Source organism: Sus scrofa, chromosome 3 (assembly GCF_000003025.6).
Source record: "Sus scrofa isolate TJ Tabasco breed Duroc chromosome 3, Sscrofa11.1, whole genome shotgun sequence".
In the NCBI taxonomy this organism is placed as follows: Eukaryota; Metazoa; Chordata; class Mammalia; order Artiodactyla; family Suidae; genus Sus; species Sus scrofa.
Window position 1 is genome coordinate 42114467 of NC_010445.4, and position 23433 is coordinate 42137899.

A 23433-nucleotide genomic window follows, 5' to 3' on the forward strand; every position below is an offset into this window, starting at 1 on the left:
ACGCTCTTCATTTGTTTTCAATCTCTTTTCTCTTTTCTGTTCCACATCCATGATTTCCACTAATCTGTCCTGCACCTCGCTTGTTCATTCTTCTGCCTCCTGTATTCTGCTGTTAGCTGCTTCTAATGAATTTTTTTATTTCAGTTATTGTATTTTGCATCTCTTGTTTACATTTTACATCTCGTATCTCTTTGCTCAATGTTTCCTGTAAGTTATCCATCTTTGCCTCCAGTGCATTTCCAGTGCCTTGCATCGTCTTCAGCATCAACAGTCTAAAGTCTTTTTCCTGGAGGCTGAGAATCTCCTGATGACTCAGCTGATTTTCTGGGGTTTTTTCTTTCTCCCGCCTCTGAGTTAAATAGTTCTCTGTCTTTTCATTTTGACAGGCTTTTGGTGTGGTGATCTTTTTACAGATAATAGAGTTGTAGCCTCTCTTACTTCTGGTGTCTGCCCCCCTTGTGGCTGAAATTGGTACAGGGGCTTGCTGTAGGCTTCCTGATGGGAGGGATTGATGCCTGCCCACTGGTAGGTGGAGCTGATTCCTATCCCTCTTGGGGTGGGGCTTTGTCTCTGGATGGGATTACAGGTGGGGCTGTGTTCCTTGGTGGTCTTTAGGCAGCCTGTTTACTGATGGGTGGGGCTGTGATCCCACCTGGATTGTTGTTTGGCCTGGGGCTTCTCACTGCTGATGGGTGGGGCCAGATTTTCCCAAAATGGCCACCTCCAGAGAAAGGCATGCTGATGAATATTCCCGAGAGCTTTTCTTCCAGTGTCCTTCCCACACAACGAGCCACGTTCACCCCCTGTTTTCCCAGGAGATCCTAGAAGAACTGCAGCAGGTCCAACCCAGATTCCTGCGGAGACTTTGCTTGCCCTGGGACCCAGTGCATGTGAAATTATGTGTGCACCTTTCAAGAATGTGGTCTCCACAGTTCTTATCATTTCTCAGTGGATAATGAATCTGAGTAGGAACCATGGCGCTGCAGGTTCGATCCCTGGCCTTGCTCAGTGTTTTAAGGATCCGCTGTTGCCATGAGCTCTGGTGTACGTTGCAGACGTGGCTCGGATCCTGTGTTGTGGCTCTGGCTTAAGCTGGTAGCTACAGCTCCTATTCGACCCCTAGGCTGGGAACCTCCATATGATGCAGGAGCGGCCCAAGGAAAAAATGGCAAAAAGACAAAAAAAAAAAAAAGAATGGGGTCTCCTTTTCTCCCAGTCCCATGGAGCTCCTATTCCCATGTCCCACTGTCTTTCAATGCCAACTGCTCCAGGGGCTCTTTCTCCCAATGCCAGGTCCCCAGGTGTGGCAACTTGACATGGGTCTCAGAACTCTCACTCCTGTAGGTGAATCTCTGTGATAGTTACTTTCCAGTCTGTTGAACTTTTCACCTGGGAGGCATGGGGTTGCTATTATCACATAATCGCCCTTTGTACCTCTTAATATGGCCTCCTCTTTGTCTTCTAGAGTAGCATTTCTTTTTGAAAGTTTTCAGTGTATTTGGTTGAAGGTTGCTCAGCATTTGGTTGTAATTTTGTTGTTTTTAGGAGAGAAGTTTAGCTCCATTCCTTCTGTTCTGCCATATTAATCCCATCTTCCTTTGCTTTCTTTCAGTGTATTATTTTTGTATAAATAAGGATATATATATGTAATGTCAACAGTTACGGAGGTACATATCTTCTTCTTAACTAGAAGTGTCAAAGTATTGTTTAGGATAATTTGATAATATGGACCTTTTAACCAGTGCTCTTTCCTAGTTGCTATTTTATGTGAACAACTGGCTTTTAAATTCTTTAAAATTTGAGAGTTATTTTATTGTGCCTTTTCTCTTTACATTTAATTGTATGAAAAATAAAGGAATATGTTATTATTCTGATATCTGGAAATGTGAGGAAGGTCTCCTCTGATCACTTTCCCCAGTACTGCTTCCACTACTCAACAGACTTACTTTATGAGGCTTATTTTTTTCAGATTGTTGCAATTTATTTGTTGATTTATTCAAGATTGTGAAGTTTAAATATTCGATTTCTCCAAATAAAATAAAAAAACAGAGCCCTTCTGTTTAACTGTATTTTATTTTGCACTGTTTACTGTATATTCAGTTTATATATGCTCACTATTATGCTAGGCACTGTGAATGTGTAAAGCAAATATTGACTATGGTCAGTGTGCTCAGTGAGCTTTCAGTCACAGAGAAGTGAGACATGCACACAAAATGAGAAAGCAGTATAATTATGATTATCAGCTACCAAAATAAAATAGGTGTACTAGTTAGTAAGTGTTACAGTGGTGATTTTTGTGGCCTTAAGAGATCACAGATGTTATCATGAAAAAATTTCTTCATGCAGTCAAACGTGGCAAATGGGGAGAACGTTGAAAAAAGAAGAAGTCATTCTAGGTACCAAAAAATAGAAGTAAATGAAAAAAAAGGAATAATATTTGTTCTAGGAATAATATACAGAGACCAACTTGATTGTAATTTATAATTTATGTTGGAAACAATGTCGGTGATTTTATATACATAGTTTAGCCCCTTGTTTCTAAAGCATTGATAATTTTATATGTAACCTCAAAGCAATATGGAGACTAAGAGTTTTAAGTGGGGTTTGAGAGCTTTAATCTCACAGGGTTGCCATCACAAATCATCGCTATTAGACTGAAGATGATTTCTCATCTATAAACTTATCAGTTAATCATAACTATTTCAAAAATATTCCTAAGATGCTTTCTTGTGAGCATATGATCTGTTTGCATGAACATGGATGTGTCTGGGTGGGTGGGAAGGTGTTTTACGATTGTAACACCACAGAATTCTCTTTGAATGTCTTACATTCAGATAGATTTATTGATGGGATTCTTATTCCTATAATATGAAAAGAAAATATTTTGCAGTATATTTCATAATTGAAAACCCTTTCAGTGAAGAACTTTATAGCTATGTTCTGAGAAACAGAATGGACTTTCAGTTTTTCTCATAAGCATATTGATTTTGATGTGCTTGACTTTTTTTTTTTTTTTTTTTTTTTTTGCTTTTTTTGGGCTATACCCACAATATATGGAAGTTCCCAGGCTAGGGGTCAAATTGGAGGTACAGCTGCCAGCCCACACCATAGCCATAGCAACAAGGATTTGAGCCGCATCAGGGACCTACCCCACAGCTCACCGCAATGTTGATCCCTGACCCACTGAATGAGGCCAGGGATCGTACCGGCATCCTCATGGATACTAGTCAGATTGATTTCTGCTGTGCCAAAATGGGAACTCCCTGCTTGACTTCTTAAAATGTGTTATGGTAGACTCAGAATGTTAATATTTTGATTAAAGAAAATGTATTATTTTACTAAATCCTTTAACTGTGTGACTACAAAGCAGAATAACTGAACATTACTAAATTAGCTCTTTATTTGAGAGTAAAAATTGTACTTTATTTGTAAAGTTTTTCCTAGGTATGAGACTATTCCCTATTTCTCAGGCTAAGTAAAAATATAGTAGCTGCCTTAATAGAAAGAAAATAGATTTCCCACTTCATAATGAATATTAATGAATCATAAAATGAGAGTGGGAGACCACTGGAAATATTTAGGTTTTCAAAGTTTTTGGAGCATGTGCCTTAAATGCTTCAGGGATCCAGTAGCAGCCAGGAAAGACAACCTTTTGAGTGTTTTTTGGACATGTCCTCTCACTTAGTAATGCTTTTTAAGTTTGAGTACTTATATAAAAAAGGACCTTTTAAATGGTATTCTAGAATAAACTACAAGGATTTTATAATGCTGTTCAAGTATATTGACATTACTTTGTTTTAGAGATTCAATCTTACTTTCTAGTTATTGTTATATGTAAGATTTTTGAACACCCTTTCCTAAAACGTAGGTTCCTTCATAGTAGGATACAAAATTAATATTAAATATTTATGCTCCTTTAGACATGTTGAAACAGATTATAAGTATGTGTCTACTTTAGCTTATATGTTGTGTTGATAGTGACTAGATGTATGACCCTATAGGCAGTCTTTTTAAGCAGATAAAACTGTTGGGATATTTTCCCAGGATGATGGGATTATCTTCCAAGCGTATCTCTTCAATGTGATCCCGAATATAACTGGTGTCATTAGCCTTGCAGAATGTGTCATCTGTAATTGAAGTTATGTTGTTACCCTGGAAAAGAAAATGGAAAATTTGTTTAGCAGTCCGAAATCATCTTTTTGTGTGGTATGTAATGAAATCTTACAGAATATGTTACCTAAAAAATGATATTGTACATAACTGTGTATCTGTCTTCATAGTAGTATAAAAACCCTCTCTGAGCAATCTGAACCTCGCGTAGAGTCTACAGTGTTACTTTGGAACAACAGACTACTTGGTATTTCTGAGTAAAACCCATGTAACAGATATTTCTGAGTATAAGAAAAGACTATACTAACTGGAAAAAGTACCTGTTGTAGAGCAGCAACTCAAAACAGGTACTCTGTCCTTAAATATATTTTATGTTATGTTATGTTACGTTATGTTATGTTATGTTATGTTATTTTTTTGTCTTTTGTCTTTTTAGGGCCACACCCGTGGCACATGGAAGTTCCCAGGCTAGGGGTCTAATCAGAGCTGTAGCTACTAGCCTACACTGCAGCCACAGCAATGCCAGATCCTCAACCCACTGAGTGAGGCCAGGTATCGAACCTGCAACCTCATAGTTCCCAGTCAGATTTGTTTCTGCTGCGCCACAACGGGAACTCCCTGTGTCCTTAAATATGTTTTAAAGAAGTAAAAAGAACAAATTGAAATTCTCGTGACTCTGAAAGACCAATTTTAGTTTATTTTTATCTGCTCTTTATTTTCCTCTTTCCCCTAACTTGATGTTGGACAATAAAGTCAGCAAGGAATTCTCCAAAAGCAGGGTTTACTTCTGTTTGGAGAAAGAAACATAAACCAGAGGTCTTCAAACCTATATGTCAAGTTAACTAGGAGATGCCATGTGCACACCTGGAGACTAACCCTTACTCTAAGAGCAGACCTCACACCTAGTCCTTTGGTTGTGCTCTGGATAGAACTGGGGCTTCTGGGCAGGAAGTGCATTTGCCTAAATATGAAATTTTTTTTTAATTTTATTGGAGTATCATTGAGTCACAATGTTGTATTAGTTTCAGTGGTACAGAAAAGTCAATCAGTTATACATATACGTATATCCATTCTTTTTTCCCCAAACAGGTTATTGCACTAGGTGTATTGAATAGATTTCCCTGTGCTATATAGTAGGTCCTTGTTAGTTATCCATTTTATATATAGCAATGTGTTTTTTTTTTAATTACTCAGTGAATTTTATTACATTTATAGGTGTACAACAATCATCACAACCAAATTTTAAAGCATTCCCAATCCCAAACTCTCAGTGTATCCCACCACTCCTCAACCTGTCTCATCTGGAAATCATAAGTTTTTCAAAGTCTATGAGTCTGTATCTGTTCTGCTAAGAAGTTCTTTATGTCCTGGAGTTCCCGTCGTGTTGCAGTGGTTAACGAATCCAACTAGGAACCATGAGGTTGCGGGTTCGATCCCTGGCCTTGCTCAGTGGGTTAAGGATCCAGCGTTGCCATGAGCTGTGGTCTAGGTCGCAGACAAGGCTCAGATCTGGCATTGCTGTGGCTGTGGCATAGGCCAGTCTCTACAGCTCCGATTAGACCCCTAGCCTGGGAACCTCCATATGCTGCAGGAAGTGGCCCTGGGAAAGGCAAAAAGACAAAAAAAAAAAAAAGTTCATTATGTCCATTTTTTAGATTCCACATGTAAGTGATAGCATTTAATGTTGGTGTCTCATTGTCTGACTGACTTCACTTAGCATGATAATTTCTAGGTCCATCCATGTTGCTACAAATGCCGTTATTTCTTTCCTTAATATGGATATTTTTAATGGACAAAATTTACATGTAATTAAGTGAGTTTCCTAATGAATGGTAAGGTTGACCCATAGTAATTTGAATTGAAGTCAGATATTGCAAAAGGAGCAGTCATACCTGAAGATGAATTATACGCAGACTTTCTGGTAAATTAAGAGGCACGGATTCCAGGGCATTGTGGTCCAGGTAGAGGAAGGAGAGTTTATTCAATTTCTGCAAAAGTAAAAGGTGCTTTTATTTGAGTGATGTTGAGGTCAGTGCATTTCTTCACAGGATTCAAGCTGTATACCACATATTTGTACAAATGTATAAATATATAAATATAGACATAGACACAGATCAGTATTATTAATCATTGGTGTGGTTGTTTTAGGTTTGGTGGGTTTTTTGTTTGTTGTTTTTTGAATTCAGTCCCTCCCCTGTTATGGGAGTTTCCATATGCTGCAGCCATAGCCATTTTAAAAATATTATTTTTTATGCTCAACATCGCTGATTATAAGAGAAATGCAAATCAAAACTACCATGAGATACCACCTCACACCAGTCAGAATGGCCATCATTAATGAGTCCACAAATAACAAGTGCTGGAGGGGCTGTGGCGAAAAGGGAACCCTCCTGCACTGTTGGTGGGAATGTAAACTGGTACAGCCACTATGGAGAACAGTTTGGAGATACCTTAGAAATCTATACATAGAACTTCCATATGACCCCACGATCCCACTCTTGGGCATCTATCCGGACAAAACTCTACTTAAAAGAGACACGTGCACCCGCATGTTCATTGCAGCACTATTCACAATAGCCAGGACATTGGAAACAACCCAAATGTCCATCGACAGATGATTGGATTCAGAAGAGGTGGTATACATACACAATGGAATACTACTCAGCCATAAAAAAGAATGACATAATGCCATTTGCAGCAACATGGATGGAACTAGAGACTCTCATCCTGAGTGAAATGAGCCAGAAAGACAAAGACAAATACCATATGATATCACTTATAACTGGAATCTAATATCCAGCACAAATGAACATCTCCTCAGAAAAGAAACTCATGGACTTGGAGAAAAGACTTGTGGCTGCCTGATGGGAGGGGGAGGGAGTGGGAGGGAATGGGAGCTTGGGCTTATCAGATACAACTTAGAATAGATGTACAAGGAGATCCTGCTGAGTAGCATTGAGAACTTTGTCTAGATACTCATGTTGCAACAGAAGAAAGGATGGGGGAGAAAAATGTAATTATAATGTATACATGTAAAGATAACTTGATCCCCTTGCTGTACAGTGGGAAAATAATAAATAAATAAATAAATAAATGATCTCCGTTTCTTCAATAAATAAGCTTATGATAATACAAAAAAAATATTATTTTTTTCTGGCATTTGTAAATTACTAATAGTGTAAGGAAGATGAAACACAAGGAAAACTTCCGTTTTGAGGTTTTGTAGAGTATTGGTTCATAAGGGTACACACCTTGTTTGTATAGATAATTTTTTTGCTGTGTGAACAAAGGAAACAGATGTGACAACATGCAGTTCCATGAAACAAGGTCAAGGTTATGTATTTTGAATGAGGTAGAGGCATAAGCTGGACTGAATAAGCCCGAGAGTACCATTACTTACTATGTAAATCATGTCTTCATTTATTACATTAAAATAGTTTTACAACAAAATTTTAAAGACCATAGTTTCTTTTATTATGTCATAATAGAACTGATACTATGCTGTCCTTAGCCATACTATAAAATACTTACTTTGAATGCATTTGCTTTTATTCCCCTACTCTTGATTTTGTTGCGTTTTGCATTAAATAACGTAAGCTTAGGAGGGAGAACTGGAAGTTTCAGTAGTTGATTGTCAGCTAGTATAAGTTCTTCTAACAGAGAGAGTTTTGAGAAAGTGCCATCTTCTATATCTTCAATCAAATTTCCCGTAAAATCAAGTCGTCTTAAGTTAGCTTTAAGGAAAGATATTCAAAAAATACAGAAAATATTATAAGAATAATGAAATTAAAATTTTTTAAAGATACTTGTTTTTATTTTTTATAATGATTTTTATTTTTTCCATTATAGCTGGTTTACAGTGTTCTGTCATATTTCTACTATAAATTTTTAACTGTGTGGAGTGATGGAAAGCTTTAACAGGTAACTCAAAGTATTATTTTTAGTGTCCAGTAGAGTGTCTGTAGTTAGTAGCTCAGTAACTTTTGTAGAATGAATTCTTAGTATTTTACCATGTAATTGACACTGATGCCCTTTCTCACTCGAGTTCTAGAATCTCAAGTTTGGAAGGGAACTTAATAGAGTCCTCCCATCCTTTTTTGTTTGAATTCTCAATATAGGTTTGAAAGAAATTCTTTGTTGCAAATTATTGAAAGCAACATTTTATTGAATAGAATCATGCAAATATTTATGGATTTGGCCAGCACAGTGCATCCTGATTATGGATATACTATCTTAATCTCTCCATGCTTTATTGCTTGACAACAGCAAAAACAAGAATGGGCCCTAATTTATTAAAGTGGTGACAGAGAAATTCAGTGTATGTTTGTATGTGTGTATCCCTTTTTCCTGTCTCGGATAATTAGGAAATATAGTCAGTTCTCACTGTTTGAGGCAGTCATGTTTATGAAGTCAACACAAATGCCAAATTGGTGAGTATGGAACCACTGCTCCTAGGGAATATACAGGGTTCTAGCCTCTTGTTACACATTTTCATCATTTTCTCTACAAAATTTTATGTGTTTCTTTTTAAAGGCATCTTATTTAGTATATATTGTCGATATATTTACATTGAACTCACAGCCATCAGTACTGTAACTACATTTAAATGAAGATCCAACATACATATTTTTCTCTGTAAGGCACATCACAACCTTCCTGCACTTAGGAACACTAGACAGCCCTTTAGCGTTATACTTAAGGAGCATTTTAAACAACAAAAACTACAAAAATGTGAAAAAATTTGGCATTAAATCTAACACCTGTTACAGTATAAAAGCAGAGTCAACGGACAGAACATCTCACTCAGTCTCATCTGGCTGACTTACATTTTTTGCCACTGTCTTAATTTTCATGAAAGTGCCAGAAGTTTTGATCTTGAGGTTACAAATAAATTTTATCATGTAGATGAGTTTGAAAACATGGAATCCACAAATAATGAGGAACAGCTGTATTCAGGCAGTTGGTCATTACCAGTGACAGCATGAATTCAATTATGGTTAATCTCATAAGTGTGTAATGGGACCAGTGTGCATTCTTGGTGTGATTTTCTTCAGAAGCATTTGACAACATAGAAATTTAGAAAATTTATGAGGGATTAGTGATCCAGGACTTGAACTCAGCACTGCATAAGTAGGGAATTTTGGTGTGCTGTGGCATCACCCTGGTGGCAAGCTGTTGTAACATTTGCTAGGACACCAGAGGTCCAAGATTTTTAATGACCTGGGAAGAAGTTAAATGGCACTGCTCTTAGCACTATTTCCCTATTAGAATCATCTGAGGAGTTTGGTTGTACTTAATGACAACACCTGAGCCTCTCCCCAGACCGAAATTAGAATCTCTCGGGATTAGGACCTGGTATCAGTATTTATTTTAAAAATACTTTAATATGCAGCCATATTTAAGAACTAGAGTTAAAGTACATAAAAGCAGTGTCTTATGTTTTCATAGTGAAGGTAGAAAATAAAATATGTCATTGGAGGAGTTCCTATTGTGGTGCAGTGGAAACAAATCTGACTAGGAACCATGAGGTTGTGGGTTTGTTCCCTGGCCTTGCTCAGTGGGTTAAGGATCCAGGGTTGCCCTACCGTTGTCTGCGTAGGTCGCAGACACGGCTGGATCTGCTGTTGCTGTGGCTGTGGTATAGGCCAGCAGCAGTAGTTCCAATTCGACCCCTAGCCTGGGAACTTCCATATACTGCGGGTGTAGCCATCAGAAGCAAAAAAAAAAAAAAAAAAAAAGTCATTGGAGAAATATTCTGATTATTATGCTAAGTGGTTAAGGCAAATGGATCTTGAAGTATTGGGGTTGAGAAGATGTAGTTGTCCTTATGTTAGATGGGCTGTCAACACAGAATACCAAATCACCAGTAGAGAAAGATGACATAGGACATCTGAATGGAAAGGAGATTCAGCAGTAAACCAGTGGATTTTTTATGAAGTGTGATGGATATTTCAAATACTCTATGACTACCCTCCACATGATAGGCCACAGATACCTACAAACTAGTGTTTACATGAGTTAAATACAAACAAGAGTGAATACTAATACGTGATTTAAAATTAACTTACGTATATCTGCAAAATCTTTGGCAGTCAACTTTTTAATTTTGTTGAATCGTGCATAAAGATAGGCTGATTCCTTTGGCAAGGGTGGTACAGCTTTAATGTCAATTTCTTCACAGTATACAGAGCCACTTAAACAAACACACAGCAGACATGTGGGCATTTCTAAATTGGGAAGCAAAATCATAAAAATGATTAGTTTAAAAATATTTGACCTCTAGTGGTAAATAAAATTCTTGCTATCATGAGCATTATTACTAATTTAAAAGATACTGTGCAGAATTATGGGTGGTAGCAGGAAAGATGTTAATGGTCATAGTAGCTAGTGATCTATATTGTACCTGACAACTCTCTAGAATTTTGTTTTAGATTCCATAATCCACAATCTTTTATTCTATCTGTTGTAGTGATAGTCACCTGAATTAATTGACAGAAAGTTATATTTCCTCATCTGAATATCAAAAAAAATCATAAAGCAGAGCTTAATGTAACCTTGAGCTTGATTTATTGCTTGGAGTGGCACAAAACATTTCTAATGAGGAACCACTTAGTTAAATAAGCATACTATTAACTTGAAAATTAGAGTCATCATGGGCACTGTTAGAATCCCATTGTACCCTAATGTCATTCATTACATTTACTTGTCATGCCTCTTTCTTCTCCCTCAACCTGGAACAGTTCCTGAGTCTTTGTTTTTTGTACCTTTTACTGTTTTGGAAATTTCTGAATTTAAAAAATTATTTTTCAGGACATTTATTTTGCAGAATGCCTTTCAATTAGGATTTGTCTGAGGTTCCTCGTTTTTGGCAGGAGTACCATGGAAATAATGTTGCATCCTCTCTGTCATGTGTCAGGAGCATGTGGTATCTGTCTTATTCCTTATGATGCTGTCTTTGGTCAGTTGGTGACTGCCATGTAAAGGTACTAGTACCTCTGTAAAGGTCCTAGTTTTTCACTTTGTAATTAATAAGTACCTTCAAGAAAAGCAGTTTGAGATTCTAAACATCTGGTTTGTCACCAAACATTCACCCTTTAGTTTTTTCATCTATTGGTGATTATTACTTGAAAAGTTTATCGCTAGGAGAGCTGCCAAATAGTGATTTTCTGATTCTATCATTCCTTCTAAATTTGTTAGTTGGCATTTTGATATAATGTGAAATATCCCCTTATTTATTTCTGTCAGTATGAACTTATGAATTCCTTATCTTATGGGTTATGATATGTTACTGTCATATTTATTTTGATAATCGAATTTTCAAATTAGTCAGTGATCACTCTCAAGCTGTTTTATCCTGCCACTGCATTTTTATTGTAAAATGATAAACAGTAAATTGCACATATTTAACTTGTATAATTTGTACGTTTTGACATATGTACATGCCCATGAAACCGTTACTACAGTCAAGGTAATTAACATGTCTGTCACCCCAAAAGTCCTTCATGCCCTCCTTCCCAGCAACCACTAATCTCCTTTCTGACATTATGTGTTAGTTTGTATTTTTGAAAGAATCATGGGAGTTCCTATTGTGGCTCAGTGGTTAACAAATCTGACTAGCATCCATGAGGATGCAGGTTCGATCCCTGGCCTTGCTCAGCGGGTTAAGGATCCAGTGTTGCTGTGAGCTGTGGTATAGGCCAGCAGCTACAGCTCTGATTGGACCCTAGCCTAGGAACCTCCATATGCCATGAGTGAGTCCCTAAAAAGCAAAAAAAAAAAAAAAAGAATCATGCAGTATATACTCTTTTGTCTGGCTTCTTTTCACCCAGCATAATAATTTTGAGATTCATTTATTTTTGCATGCATCAGTAATTCCTTCCTATTTATTATTCAGTTTATTCCTATTCCATTATGTTTTTGGCTATTTCACAGAAAGGTACTTTGAACATTTACGTATAGACTTTTTTTTTTTTTAGGGCTGCACCTGGGAGGTTCCTAAGCTAGGGTACAAATCAGATCTGTAGCTGCCAGCCTACACCACAGCTATAGCAACGCGGGATCTGAGCCGCATCTGTGACCTATACCACAGCAACACCAGATCCTGAACCCACTGGGAGAGGCCGGGGGTTGAACCCAAGTCCTCATGGATGCTGGTCAGGTTCATTAACCGCTGAGTCACGACGGGAACTCCATATGTATAGACTTTATGCTCTCATTTCTCTTGGAATAACACCTAAGAGTAGAGTGGCTGGTGTTATTACAGGTATATATTTTACCTTTTGAAGAAAGTCCTAAACTGTTTTCCATAGTGGTCGTGCCATTTTGCATTCACATTAACAGTTGCTTTACATTCTGACCAACATTTTAGTATGGTTGGACTTTTTTATTTTAGCCATTCAAGTAAGATATGTTGTGTTATCTCGTGTTTTAATTTATATTTTCCTAATGACAAATGTACTAAGCATCTTTTTATATACATATATATATTGGCCATTCACATCATTTTTGTGGTAAAGTGTATTCATATTTTTTGCCTGTTTTTAAAATGGTTTTGAAAAAAAATTAATTTTATTTATTTATGTATGTATTTATTTAGTCTTTTTAGGACCCCACCGGCAGCATGTGGAATTTCCCAGGCTAGAGGTTGAATTGGAGCTATAGCTGCCGACCTACACCACAGATCATGGCAATGCCAGATCTTTAACCAACTGAGCAAGGTCAGGGATTGAACCTGCTCCTCATAGGTAGTAGACAGGTTCGCTACTGCTGAGGCATGACAGGAACTCCAAAAATTTTTATTTATTTTTGAGTTTTATTGAAGTATAGTTGATTTACAGGGTTATGATAATTTTAAAATGGGTTTTTAATGTTACTATTTTTGAATTAAAAAAGGATATTTTGTAGATATGTTATTTGTCAAATTTATGTTTTGCACATGGTTGCCTCCAGTCTGTGGCTTATCTTTTTATTTTCTTATCAAAGTCTCTTTAAGAGCAGACATTTTTTGTTTTAATGAAGAAAAATTGATTCTATGTTTTCATGCTTTTTGTATTGCATTTTTTCATGCTTTTTTGTGTTTTTTCTCATATGTAAGTTTTTGTAATTTTTTCCTTGTTTTTTGTGTTTTAGCTAAGAAATCTTTGCCAACCACTAAGTTTTTATCTTATATTTTCTTTCAAATGTTGTGTGGTTAAGCTCTTTATATTTAGGTATGGGGTCTGTTTTGAATTTATTTTTTTATATATGGGGTCAAGAAGAGTCAAAGTTCATTTTCTCTAATTTCCTATAGCTATCTGACTCTTTTCACACCATATTTTGAAAAGATTATCATTTCCCCATTGAATTACATTGTACCATTGTAAAAAAAACAGTTGACCATGTTGTGTAAGTGTATTTCTAGACTATTCTGTCCCGTTGATCTATTTATTTTTATTCTAATACAATGTCTTACTTCCTGTAGCATTGTATGTAATAAGTCTTGATATTAGGTAAGGTAAATCCCCAATTTTATTCTTTAATGTTGTTATGACTCTTCTAGGTTCTCTGCATTTTCATACAGGTTTTAGAATCAGCTTGTTGTTTTCAAAAAGCCTGCTAGTATTTTAATTGGGATTGCATTGAATCTGCAGATGAATTTGGGGAAAATTGACTTCTCGATGGTACTGAGTTTTCTGGTCCTTGATCATAATGTATCTATCCATATATTTAAGTCTTCTTTTAATTTCTCTCAGCATTATTGCCTAGATTTCAGTGAACTGGTCTTGTATGTCTTTTACAAATTTACTATGTATTTTTAATATTTTGGTTAATTAAAAGTTAATTGTCCTCACTATTCTTTGAGAATTTACTAATATTCTGGTATGCTAAGATGTCTTAGACCACCCATCTTGCCTCTTCTCTTCCCCAATCCTGAAATCAGCTGTTTCTTCAAGGAGTACTGGTTCATTTTAGTGGAGAATGCTACTTAGAAACCAAGATTTGAGTATGGATGTGCTCATTGCTACTGGGATCTCACTGCTTCCGGGCTCTTTTCAGCAGAGAGCGCTGGCAAATATATGTATGTGTATTGGGCTCTCTGTTTTATTTATTTATTTATTTAATTTTTTTTAAATTAAAAAAAAATTTTTTTAGGGCCATACCCGCAACACATGGAGATTCCCAGGCTAGGGGTCAAATCAGAGCTATAGCCGATAGCCTACACCACAGCCACAGCAATGCCAGCTCTGAGCCACGTCTGTGACCTACACCACAGCTCATGGCAACACTGGATCCTTAACCCATTGAGCAAGGCCATGGATCTAACCTGCATCCTCATAGATGCTAGTCAGACTTGTTTCTACTGAGCCACAATGGGAACTCCTATTTAAATTTATTTATTTATATTTTTTGGCTGCACCCCATGACATGTGGAAGTTCCTAGGCCAGGTATCAAACCCACGCCGTAGCAGCACTCTTAACCACTGCAGTGACAATGCTAGATCCTTAACCTACTGCACTACAAGGGAACTCCTGGCTCTGTCTTTATATATGATACACATAGTACATGCCCATATGTGTATAATCATACTGTGTAATGCACATGTATACATATATAGACATATATATACATACATGTATGCCTGAGTATATGGTACATATATACATGTATCTGTACTCATATACTCATAAAAATATAAATACACCATATGTATTTATACATGTACGCACTCACATGAGGAGACAAACACATTTGTATCTATTTTTGTATCTCTGTATATAAACCGTGAGTTGATGCTAATATCTTTCAATGTAGTCCATCTCCACAGTGTTCAGTGTAGCCTTACCCCTTAGCATATTTGTAACACCCTTCTCTGACAGTGAGAAACCTGCCTCTTATTATACCCTGCATATTTACTTTACACAGTCCTAGAACACACTTTAAGTAGTTTCAATACTGCTAACCCATCACACTGTGGAAAACAAATCTACTCACGGGAATTTTAGTTATTCATCTATTTTATTTTATTTTTATCCTGAAAGTATATAATCAAAATACTGTGTTTAAGGGTTACTTTGATTCATTTGAAATGGAATTAAGTTTCTCTTTTTCTCTTTGTTTGCAAATTTGGGTTCTTTTAATCTTATCCTTTTTTACTTTATTTACAAATGTATTTGCCTATGTAAAATATAACCTCATTCTAAGATCAAATCTACCCTAAAAGTGTATACTCAGGGAAGTTCTACCATTTCCCCTTTACCCCTAGTTCCAGTCTCCCATTCTTTTCCACCCCCAGTCCCATCTGTAACCTATAGGCAACCAGTCTCAGTTTGTTTAAGTACCCCTCTTGTACTTTTTACACAAGTGAGCTGCTGCATGAATATTCTCTTACATCCCCTTCATTCTTAGATAAAAGACAGCATATTACAGATACTCTTTTACACTTTGGTTTTTTTTTTCACATAATATCTTCTGGAAATCACTTCCTGTTAATTATAAAGATCTTCCTCATCTATCTTTACAACTGCATAGTATTCCCCTGGGTGGATATACCATAGTTTATTCAATGACTCTTCAACGTATGCATAATTAGATTGTTTCCAGTATTTTGCAATTACAAGCAAAGCATCAGTGAATCTGCATATATACATTCTTATTTTTGGAAATGTGTCTTTAGGGTAAATTTTTAGATGCCAACTGCCATGTCACAAAGTAAATGTGTATTTGGTTTTGTTAAACATTGCCAAATTCCTGACCAAATGCATATTTGGTTTTGTTAGATATTACCAAATTCTTGTCTCTTGTACCAGTTTGCATTGCCACTAGCAACATATGTCACTGTCTGATACCCCACAGTTTTGTCAATAGAATGTATTGATATCTTGTCACACTTTTAATTTTTGTCAGATAGTTCAAAAAATTATATCTCAGTGTAATGTAAACTTACACTTCTCCATGTGTGAGACTGAACACTTTATGTGTGTAAGAGTCATTTTTATATCATTTTGTGGATTGTCTGTTCATATCTTTTGCCCATTTTTCCAATGGATTGTTGATCAATTTCTTTTTTTCCTGGATTTTTACTTGTTCTTTATAAACTAGAGATGTTAGCTCTTTATCAGTGATATATATTACAAATATTTTTCTGGAGTTCCTGCCGTGGCTCAGTGGAAATGAATCTGACTGGCATCCATGAGGACACAGGTTCAATCCCTGGCCTTACTCATTGAGTTAAGGATCTGGCATTGCCATGAGCTGTGGTGTAGATCGCAGACACGGCTCAGATCTGGTGTTGCTGTGGCTGTGGTGTAGGCCTGAGGCTACAGTTCCGATTCAACCCCTAGCCTGGGAACCTCCATATGCCACAGATGCAGCCCTAAAAAAACAACAACAACCAATTTTTTTTGTCAATTTTGATTGTCTTTGGCTTCATTTATGATGGGGTTTGCTGTGCAAATATTTCATTTTATGAAATCAGATTTATTAATCTTTTCTATTATCATCTCTAGATTTTGAGACACTCCATACCCTGATTATCCTCTAGTATTTTATGGTTTCACCTTTAACTTCCAGACTCTAATTTTTTTGTTGTTCATTTTTCTATGTAAGATAAGGATCTAATTGCATCCCTTTTCAATTGACTACTTAGTTGTTCTAGCCACTGGTTTTAAAAGTATCATCTTTGCTTCAGTGATTAAAAATTCTGTCTTTATTATTTACTAAATTTGTACACATATTTCTGTCTGTGAACTTTTCACTCATACATTAGTTTTACACTTTTTTAAAGTATAAAAGCTTTTTTTGGCGGGGAGGCTATTTCCACAGCATGTGAAAGTGCCTGGGCCAGTGATCAAACCTGTGCCACAGCAGCAACCCAGACCACTGCAGTGACAATGCTAGATCCTTAACCTGCGACACCACAACAGAACTCCTTTTTTTTTTTTTTTTTTTTCTTTTTGTGTATGAACTTGAGAATCAGGCTTACCAAATCCTTAAAGAAGTTCATTGTTTTGTTTTGTTTGTCTTTTTAGGGCCACACCTTCAGCATGTGGAGGTTCCCAGGCCTGGGGTTGACTTGTAGCTGTAGCCTCTGGCCTGCACCACAGCCACAGCAACACCAGATCTGAACCATGTCTGTGACATACACCACAGCTCATAGCAACGCCAGATCCTTAACCCACTGAGTGAGGCCAGGGACTGAACCTGCATCCTCGTGGATACTAGTTAGATTCATTTCCACTGAGCCATGATGGGAACTCCCAAGAAGTTCATTGTTACATATTTAGGGAGAGTTGACATCTTTGTGATATTAAATCATCCAGTCTAAGGGCAAGAGATGTCTTTCTATTTTTTCAAATCTATTTTCACTGTAATACTTTTCAGATTACTTAAGATACATTTTCTGTTTTGGTCCATTTTAATTTTACTGTAGCAGTGTAGAAATTTGTGTGTGATTTTTTTTTTCCATATTATCATGGGAAATAATATTCTGTGATAGAGCAAGAATAAACCAAATAGAAATGAATAAGCAGGACTTTGTAATTTGTTATTTTATAAGTTTTCTGTTGTTTTAATTAAAATGTACGTTATAATTATTTATGTATCTAAACATCACTCTCTCTTCCGTGAGTTTCTTAATGCTAAGAATTGTATTTTATTTACCTTTTCTTCAGGCTACATAGTATTTGCAAATACGTGGTGTTTAACAGATTTTTCTTTTTTTGTCTTTTTTTGCCTTTTCCGGGGCCGCTCCCCCGGCATATGGAGGTTCCCAGGCTAGGGGTCTTATCGGAGCTATAGCTGCTGGTCTACGCCAGAGCCACAGCAACTCAGGAACTGACCTGCGTCTGCGACCTACACCCCAGCTCATGGCAACGCCGGAACCTTAACCCACTGAGCAAGGCCAGGGATTGAACCCGCAACCTCATGTTTCCTAGTCGTATTCGTTAACCACTGAGCCACAACAGGAACTCCAAACAGGTATTTCTTAAATTGATTTTTATATAGACAGAAGTGCACACTTTGTAGAAGCTAAACTTAGACTAAACTTTGGTTGTTCTTCAATGTTGCTCTTTCACCTTTCTTACTCATAATATGGAATGGTCAATGATGAGTGCTCCCAATATACCTGTTTGACTCTATGATTGTGATGGAGATAAACTTCCACTGTTTGAATTTACTATATTTTGATGCAATTTTTGATTACTATAAGGAATAAAGCTCCATTATAAGCATTTTTTTGTCTTTTTAGAGCCACGCCCATATGGAGATTCCCAGGCTAGGGGTCAAATCAGAGCCATAGCTGCTGGCCTATGCTACAGCAATAGCAACGCAGGATCCGAGCCCCGTCTGCGACCTACACCATAGCTCATGGCAACGCCAGATCCTTATTCCACTGTGCAAGCCCAGGAAACAAACCTGCATCCTCATGGATGCTACTTAGATTTGTTTTCACTGAGCCATGATGGGAACTCCCATTATAAGCTATTTTTAAAAACCCCTTTTTAAAAAAATTGATGATAGAGTGTTCATACTTACCATCGTTTTCTTTCTTGGGGGATAATGGTATTGTACTCTCGTCTTTTTGTAATTCAAAACTTTTCTCATCAGGTATTCTGATAGCCTCTTTTTCCTATTGAAAAAATACAAATTTATTATCAGGCGCGATATGCCCAATTTGGACTGTAAAACTAAGGGATTACAGACAACTTTTTCCTATAAGTATTCTGGTTGAACAGCCCTCCACTCTCTGTTTGTCTATTAAATGCTGTTGAATTCTACTCTGCTTCACAAATATCTTGGTCTGCGCCTTTATATTAAGATAGAGTGACTTCTAAAGCAGTGTAAAGAGAAGAAGTGGGTAAAGTTTTACTTACTACATTTTAGGGACCAAGGGATTTCGAAAGTATTCTTTTAACTGATTGATAGATTCAAATCAGCCATGTGAACCAAAAGCTTGCTGTTATGATGGGCCTTTTTCTTTAAGCTTATATATACTTAAATAATAATGATGATGATAATGGCTATTAACCAACTCCATTGAAAGAAATTGTAGTGTTAACATTTGCTCATGTGTACTAAAAAGAGCATTAAAAGGAAGCATTTATAACTGTTCACTCTTAAAATCTTTGTAATCTTATTTATAGTGAAGAACTTGTGAAGCAACCAAGATTATTATGTATTTGGCTGCATTTCTCATTTTTCATTTTGTGCCTGTGTGTGAAAGAGAGACGGACATACAGACACACAGTAGGCAGGCAACAGATACTTCTGTGGTGTATTAACTTTTTCCTTTCCCAGAGTTCATTTCTGTGTGCCAGTAAAACCACAAGTAATTACTTAGCCCCTGTTGAAGTAGAATATGAAAGATGTGGTATGAAAGTCATCCCTGTACAGTATTAGCTCAGCGACAATTACAGATACTTGATAAAATGATAGGTTCTAAATTGTTGAAACTGATGAAAAATTAAGCCCCTTATCAAGTAGTTTTCATTTTTTGATACTGTGTATAGTTGGCATATGTGAATTCTTATGAAATACTGAAATAATCCAAATAAGCAGTACCCTTCTGTTTATTCCCTTGAACCACTTCTTCCTAAAACAATAAACCTTAAGCTAGTAATCCATCTTTATTTCCTAATACATATTTCTCCTATTTTATTTTACTGTACAAATATAGGGCATTGTGTAACATTAGCATATAAATCTCAACTGGTCAGAAATCATCTTAAAGTTTAGTTTTCCTTAAATTTCATGTTTTGGTTGCTACAGATACTGTTTGGTCATCATAGATTCTGTTTATTAATTTGGGAAGCATGCATACTTTAAAATTATCATCTTATGGACAGTTATTTTGAATTATTTTGACTCATATAAAGTGCTTTTCATTTACCCTCAGATACAGTCAGAAAAAACAAAAACATGCATTTAAATGGGTGATTATTTTAGAAATTAAATTTAGAGTAGAAGTAAAATACCTTAATACTTTTTCCATCCAGGTATTTATCCTCATAATCTTGGCTAAATAAGGTTTCTTCAAAATTATTTGTTCCATAATCAGAGATAATGCGAGAGTCCTGCTGAGATGGTGGTGCTGGCTTTATCAGAGGCACAAACAGGAACAAGAGAAGTGTAGATTGCAGAGTCTTCATTTTAGCAAAAATTAAGGTGTCTGGAAGTTAATAAGCTAGTGGCCTGCTGACTGTGGGACAATACTCTCTTTTTCCCTGGAAGTAAAAACGCAGACCATCGAAGCAATATTTAAAAGCTTAGAGGACTTTTTGGCAGAGTGTACGCAGTAGGGACTAGAGAACAAGTATTTAACCCTTAGTGATCTTTAATTAGATGCTAAAAGTTTTTATGTATTGATGACCTTCTGAAAAATAGTTTCAGAAAGTGGTTTTTGTTCTTTTTCTATCAAAAATCCAAGCACTGTTGACAATTTCAGTTTTTTAATAGTTAGGTGCCTTGAACAAAGGTACTTGTATACAGTTGAAATCTTCTTAGGATACCTGTAATTTAAATAGTTAACATGAAGACCCATGATCCTGTCTCATGTGAGTTAGAAATATCATATTTCAACTTTGGTACTTTATAAGAACTCTTGATTTGTAGTGGTATGAACAGAAACAAGTTCCAAGAACAGTTTTAAAATTTAAACATTATGAAAAGTAGTCATTAACACTTACTTTAAGGCAGTACAGGATATTGGAAAAGTCATAATTTGAATTTTCTTAGTTTTATAATTTTTATAGATATTGTTTTTAGTTAATAGCATTGCTTTTTAAAATTTAAACTGAAAAATGAAGAAATAAAGAAAGAAATTGGAAGGATACTTTTAGGCTCACCACTGGATTTTATCTGGTGGTGCACATTTTCCACTTTTCTTAAGTAACTTCAGCCAGAATCACTCAGAGTTGCTGGTGCTGCATTGTAGTTACCAGTTTGTCAAAAACCAATGGTTGAAATTTAAGAATAATATGGTTTTGTGACTTTTGCAGCACCCTGTTCTTGCCTGAATGGATATTAAAGTTAGACAATGATATACTAAAGTGCTTGTTAAAAACAATTGTTCAAAGTAACTGAAACTTAAAAAAATTAAATATGGCCTTTACATTTACCAAGATTCTTAGATGTCACATTTTAACAAACGATATTTAAAATAATATTTGGAAAAAAGAGCCTACCGTTGTAGCTGTTTTGAAGTTTTTTGCGGTTTTCCTCAATAGATGGTCATGGCTTGCAATAGCCCCAAGTGGGAGGGTGAATGAGAAAAGCTGTGGAATGATTTCAAACTGCTGAATAGAATTTCAGGGCCCAGCAGCTTTAAAAGCACTTTCCATTTGGTAATGATCTTTGCCAACATTCCTTCTCTAGGGTGAAATGTAGTGTGTTGTACTAGAGAACTGTGCTTAAAATATTTGTTAAGTGCTGTACTCAGACTGCTTCTACTGATTACCATAAATTTGTGTTATTTTTATTATGTAATGTAATTTTTACTCATGTTTTTGTGAATATTTTTTATGAAGATGGCACAGTTTAAAAATCATGCTTTTCACTTTATTGCTCTCTCAGAAATAAAACATCTGCTTTTTGAATGAAATAAAACACCAAACTAAAGCATAACCTATGCTCTTAATTTTATGAGGAATAAAACAAATACTGTTCTAATACTGGAATTAATATAAAGCCAAGAAATTTCCAATGTAGAAATTATTTGTAGCACAAATTTTTTTTTTTTTTTTTTTTTGTCTTTTTTAGGACCGCACCCATAGCATATGGAGGTTCCCAGGCTAGGGGTCTAATCAGAGCTTTGGCCACCAGCCTATGCCACAGCCATAGCAACGTGAGAACTGAGCCAAGTCTACACCTACACCACAGCTCGTGGCAACGCCAGATCCTTGACCCACTGAGTGAGGCCAGGGATTGAACCTGCAACCTCATGGTTCCTAATCAGATTCGTTTCCCCACGCCGCAACAGGAACTCCACAAATTATTATTATTATTACTATTATTTTGTCTTTTTGCATTTTCTACGGCTGCTCTCGCGGCATATGGAGGTTCCCAGGCCAGGGGTCGAATCAGAGCTGTACCCACCTGCCTATGCCAGAGCCACAGCAACACCAGATCTGAGCCTCATCTGTGAGCTACACCACAGCTCACAGCAACGCCGGATCCTTAACTCACTGAGCAAGGCCAGGGATCGAACCCCCAACCTCATGGTTCCTAGTTGGATTCGTTAACTACTGTGCTACAATGGGAACTCCTCCACAAATTATTTTTTAGTTTAGTCATTTAGAGCCCTCTCCCCTTTATTATTGTTACATATTAAAAAAAACTCAAGTTTCAGAATCAGCTTTTTAAAAATAAATTTTACTTATAATTTGGAGTTTCATAGCAAAAGATATTCTTTTTTTTAATGATATTGTTATTTTTTCCATTATAGCTGGTTTACAGTGTTCTGTCATTTTCTATTGTATAGCACTGGGAACTATATCTAGTGCATGATAATGTGACAAAAGATATTCCTGTTTGCTAAATTAAGGAAATGATATTATTTTAATATTAAATTTGATTTTTAAAAAATTGAAGTGGTACTTTTAGACAACTATGTGAACATCTTTAAAGATTCATTTTAATTTTATCGCTTGTTGGTACTTTTAGCAATCAGGGTAACATTTTTTTCTCTAAGCTAAAAATTGAAGAAACATGAATATGGATAAGTATTTTATTAAATAGAAAATGAAAGAATACTGATTTGTTTTCTATTCAAAACAGGCTTTAGAGCTTTTTAAATTAAAGCTTGGATAAACTAAGATTTGAATACTCACATTTTTATTTGAATGTGAATTATTTTAAATTTGGTTGTGATATTCTCTGGTATTGGTTGATATAGTAAATTTTATGGCTTTAAAGTCTTTGAAAATATCTAATAATGAAACAGCAGGTATTGATTGTTTCATGTTGTGTGTCAAGCTTAACAGGATGTTGAAAAATGAACTGGATAGATGTTAGATTTAGAGAATCTTAGAGATTCATATTTGCTAAAGGTATACACAGTTTGATACTTTGTACTCCTGAAGATTATTTTGTGGATTATAACACCTTTTCTTGAAAAGTTATGATCAGTGAATAAGTTTATTGGCATTCATTCATGTAGTAGTTTATTGAGTACCACTTCTCTGCCAGAAGGATAGAAACATAAACTAAGACAAGCAGTACTCATTTTCTCACCTCAAGGAGGAAGGGTTTATATGTGATCAAGAAGGGCAGCAAACAAGCAGCAGAAGCACAGTGGGACCTGCTACACAGAAATGTGTTCAGGGTTCTGCAGTGGCCTGGGAGAG

The 23433-nt window shown here is 36.1% G+C and overlaps 2 protein-coding genes across 8 annotated transcripts in view; one reads left to right on the forward strand and one right to left on the reverse strand.

Moving 5' to 3' along the window:
- Window positions 1–23433, forward strand: part of CENPP (centromere protein P) — a 256672-nt gene that overhangs the window by 61393 nt on the left and 171846 nt on the right.
- On the reverse strand, window positions 2055–21474 carry OGN (osteoglycin). Of its 3 annotated transcripts, none has more exons than XM_013995780.2 (7): window positions 21274–21474; window positions 20065–20313; window positions 18626–18719; window positions 10179–10337; window positions 7642–7844; window positions 6003–6098; window positions 2055–4152 (listed from the first exon to the last, which is right to left on the reverse strand). In XM_013995780.2, exons 2-7 carry the CDS (start codon window positions 20236–20238, stop codon window positions 3982–3984), a joined length of 897 nt encoding a protein of 298 aa, XP_013851234.1. In that variant the 5' UTR covers window positions 20239–20313; window positions 21274–21474; the 3' UTR covers window positions 2055–3981. The 3 variants fall into 3 exon arrangements, with proteins under 3 accessions (XP_013851234.1, XP_020941477.1, NP_001302657.1); XM_021085818.1 differs by having other exon boundaries at window positions 20065–20598; window positions 21274–21398; NM_001315728.1 differs by lacking the exon at window positions 21274–21474 and having other exon boundaries at window positions 3982–4152; window positions 20065–20238.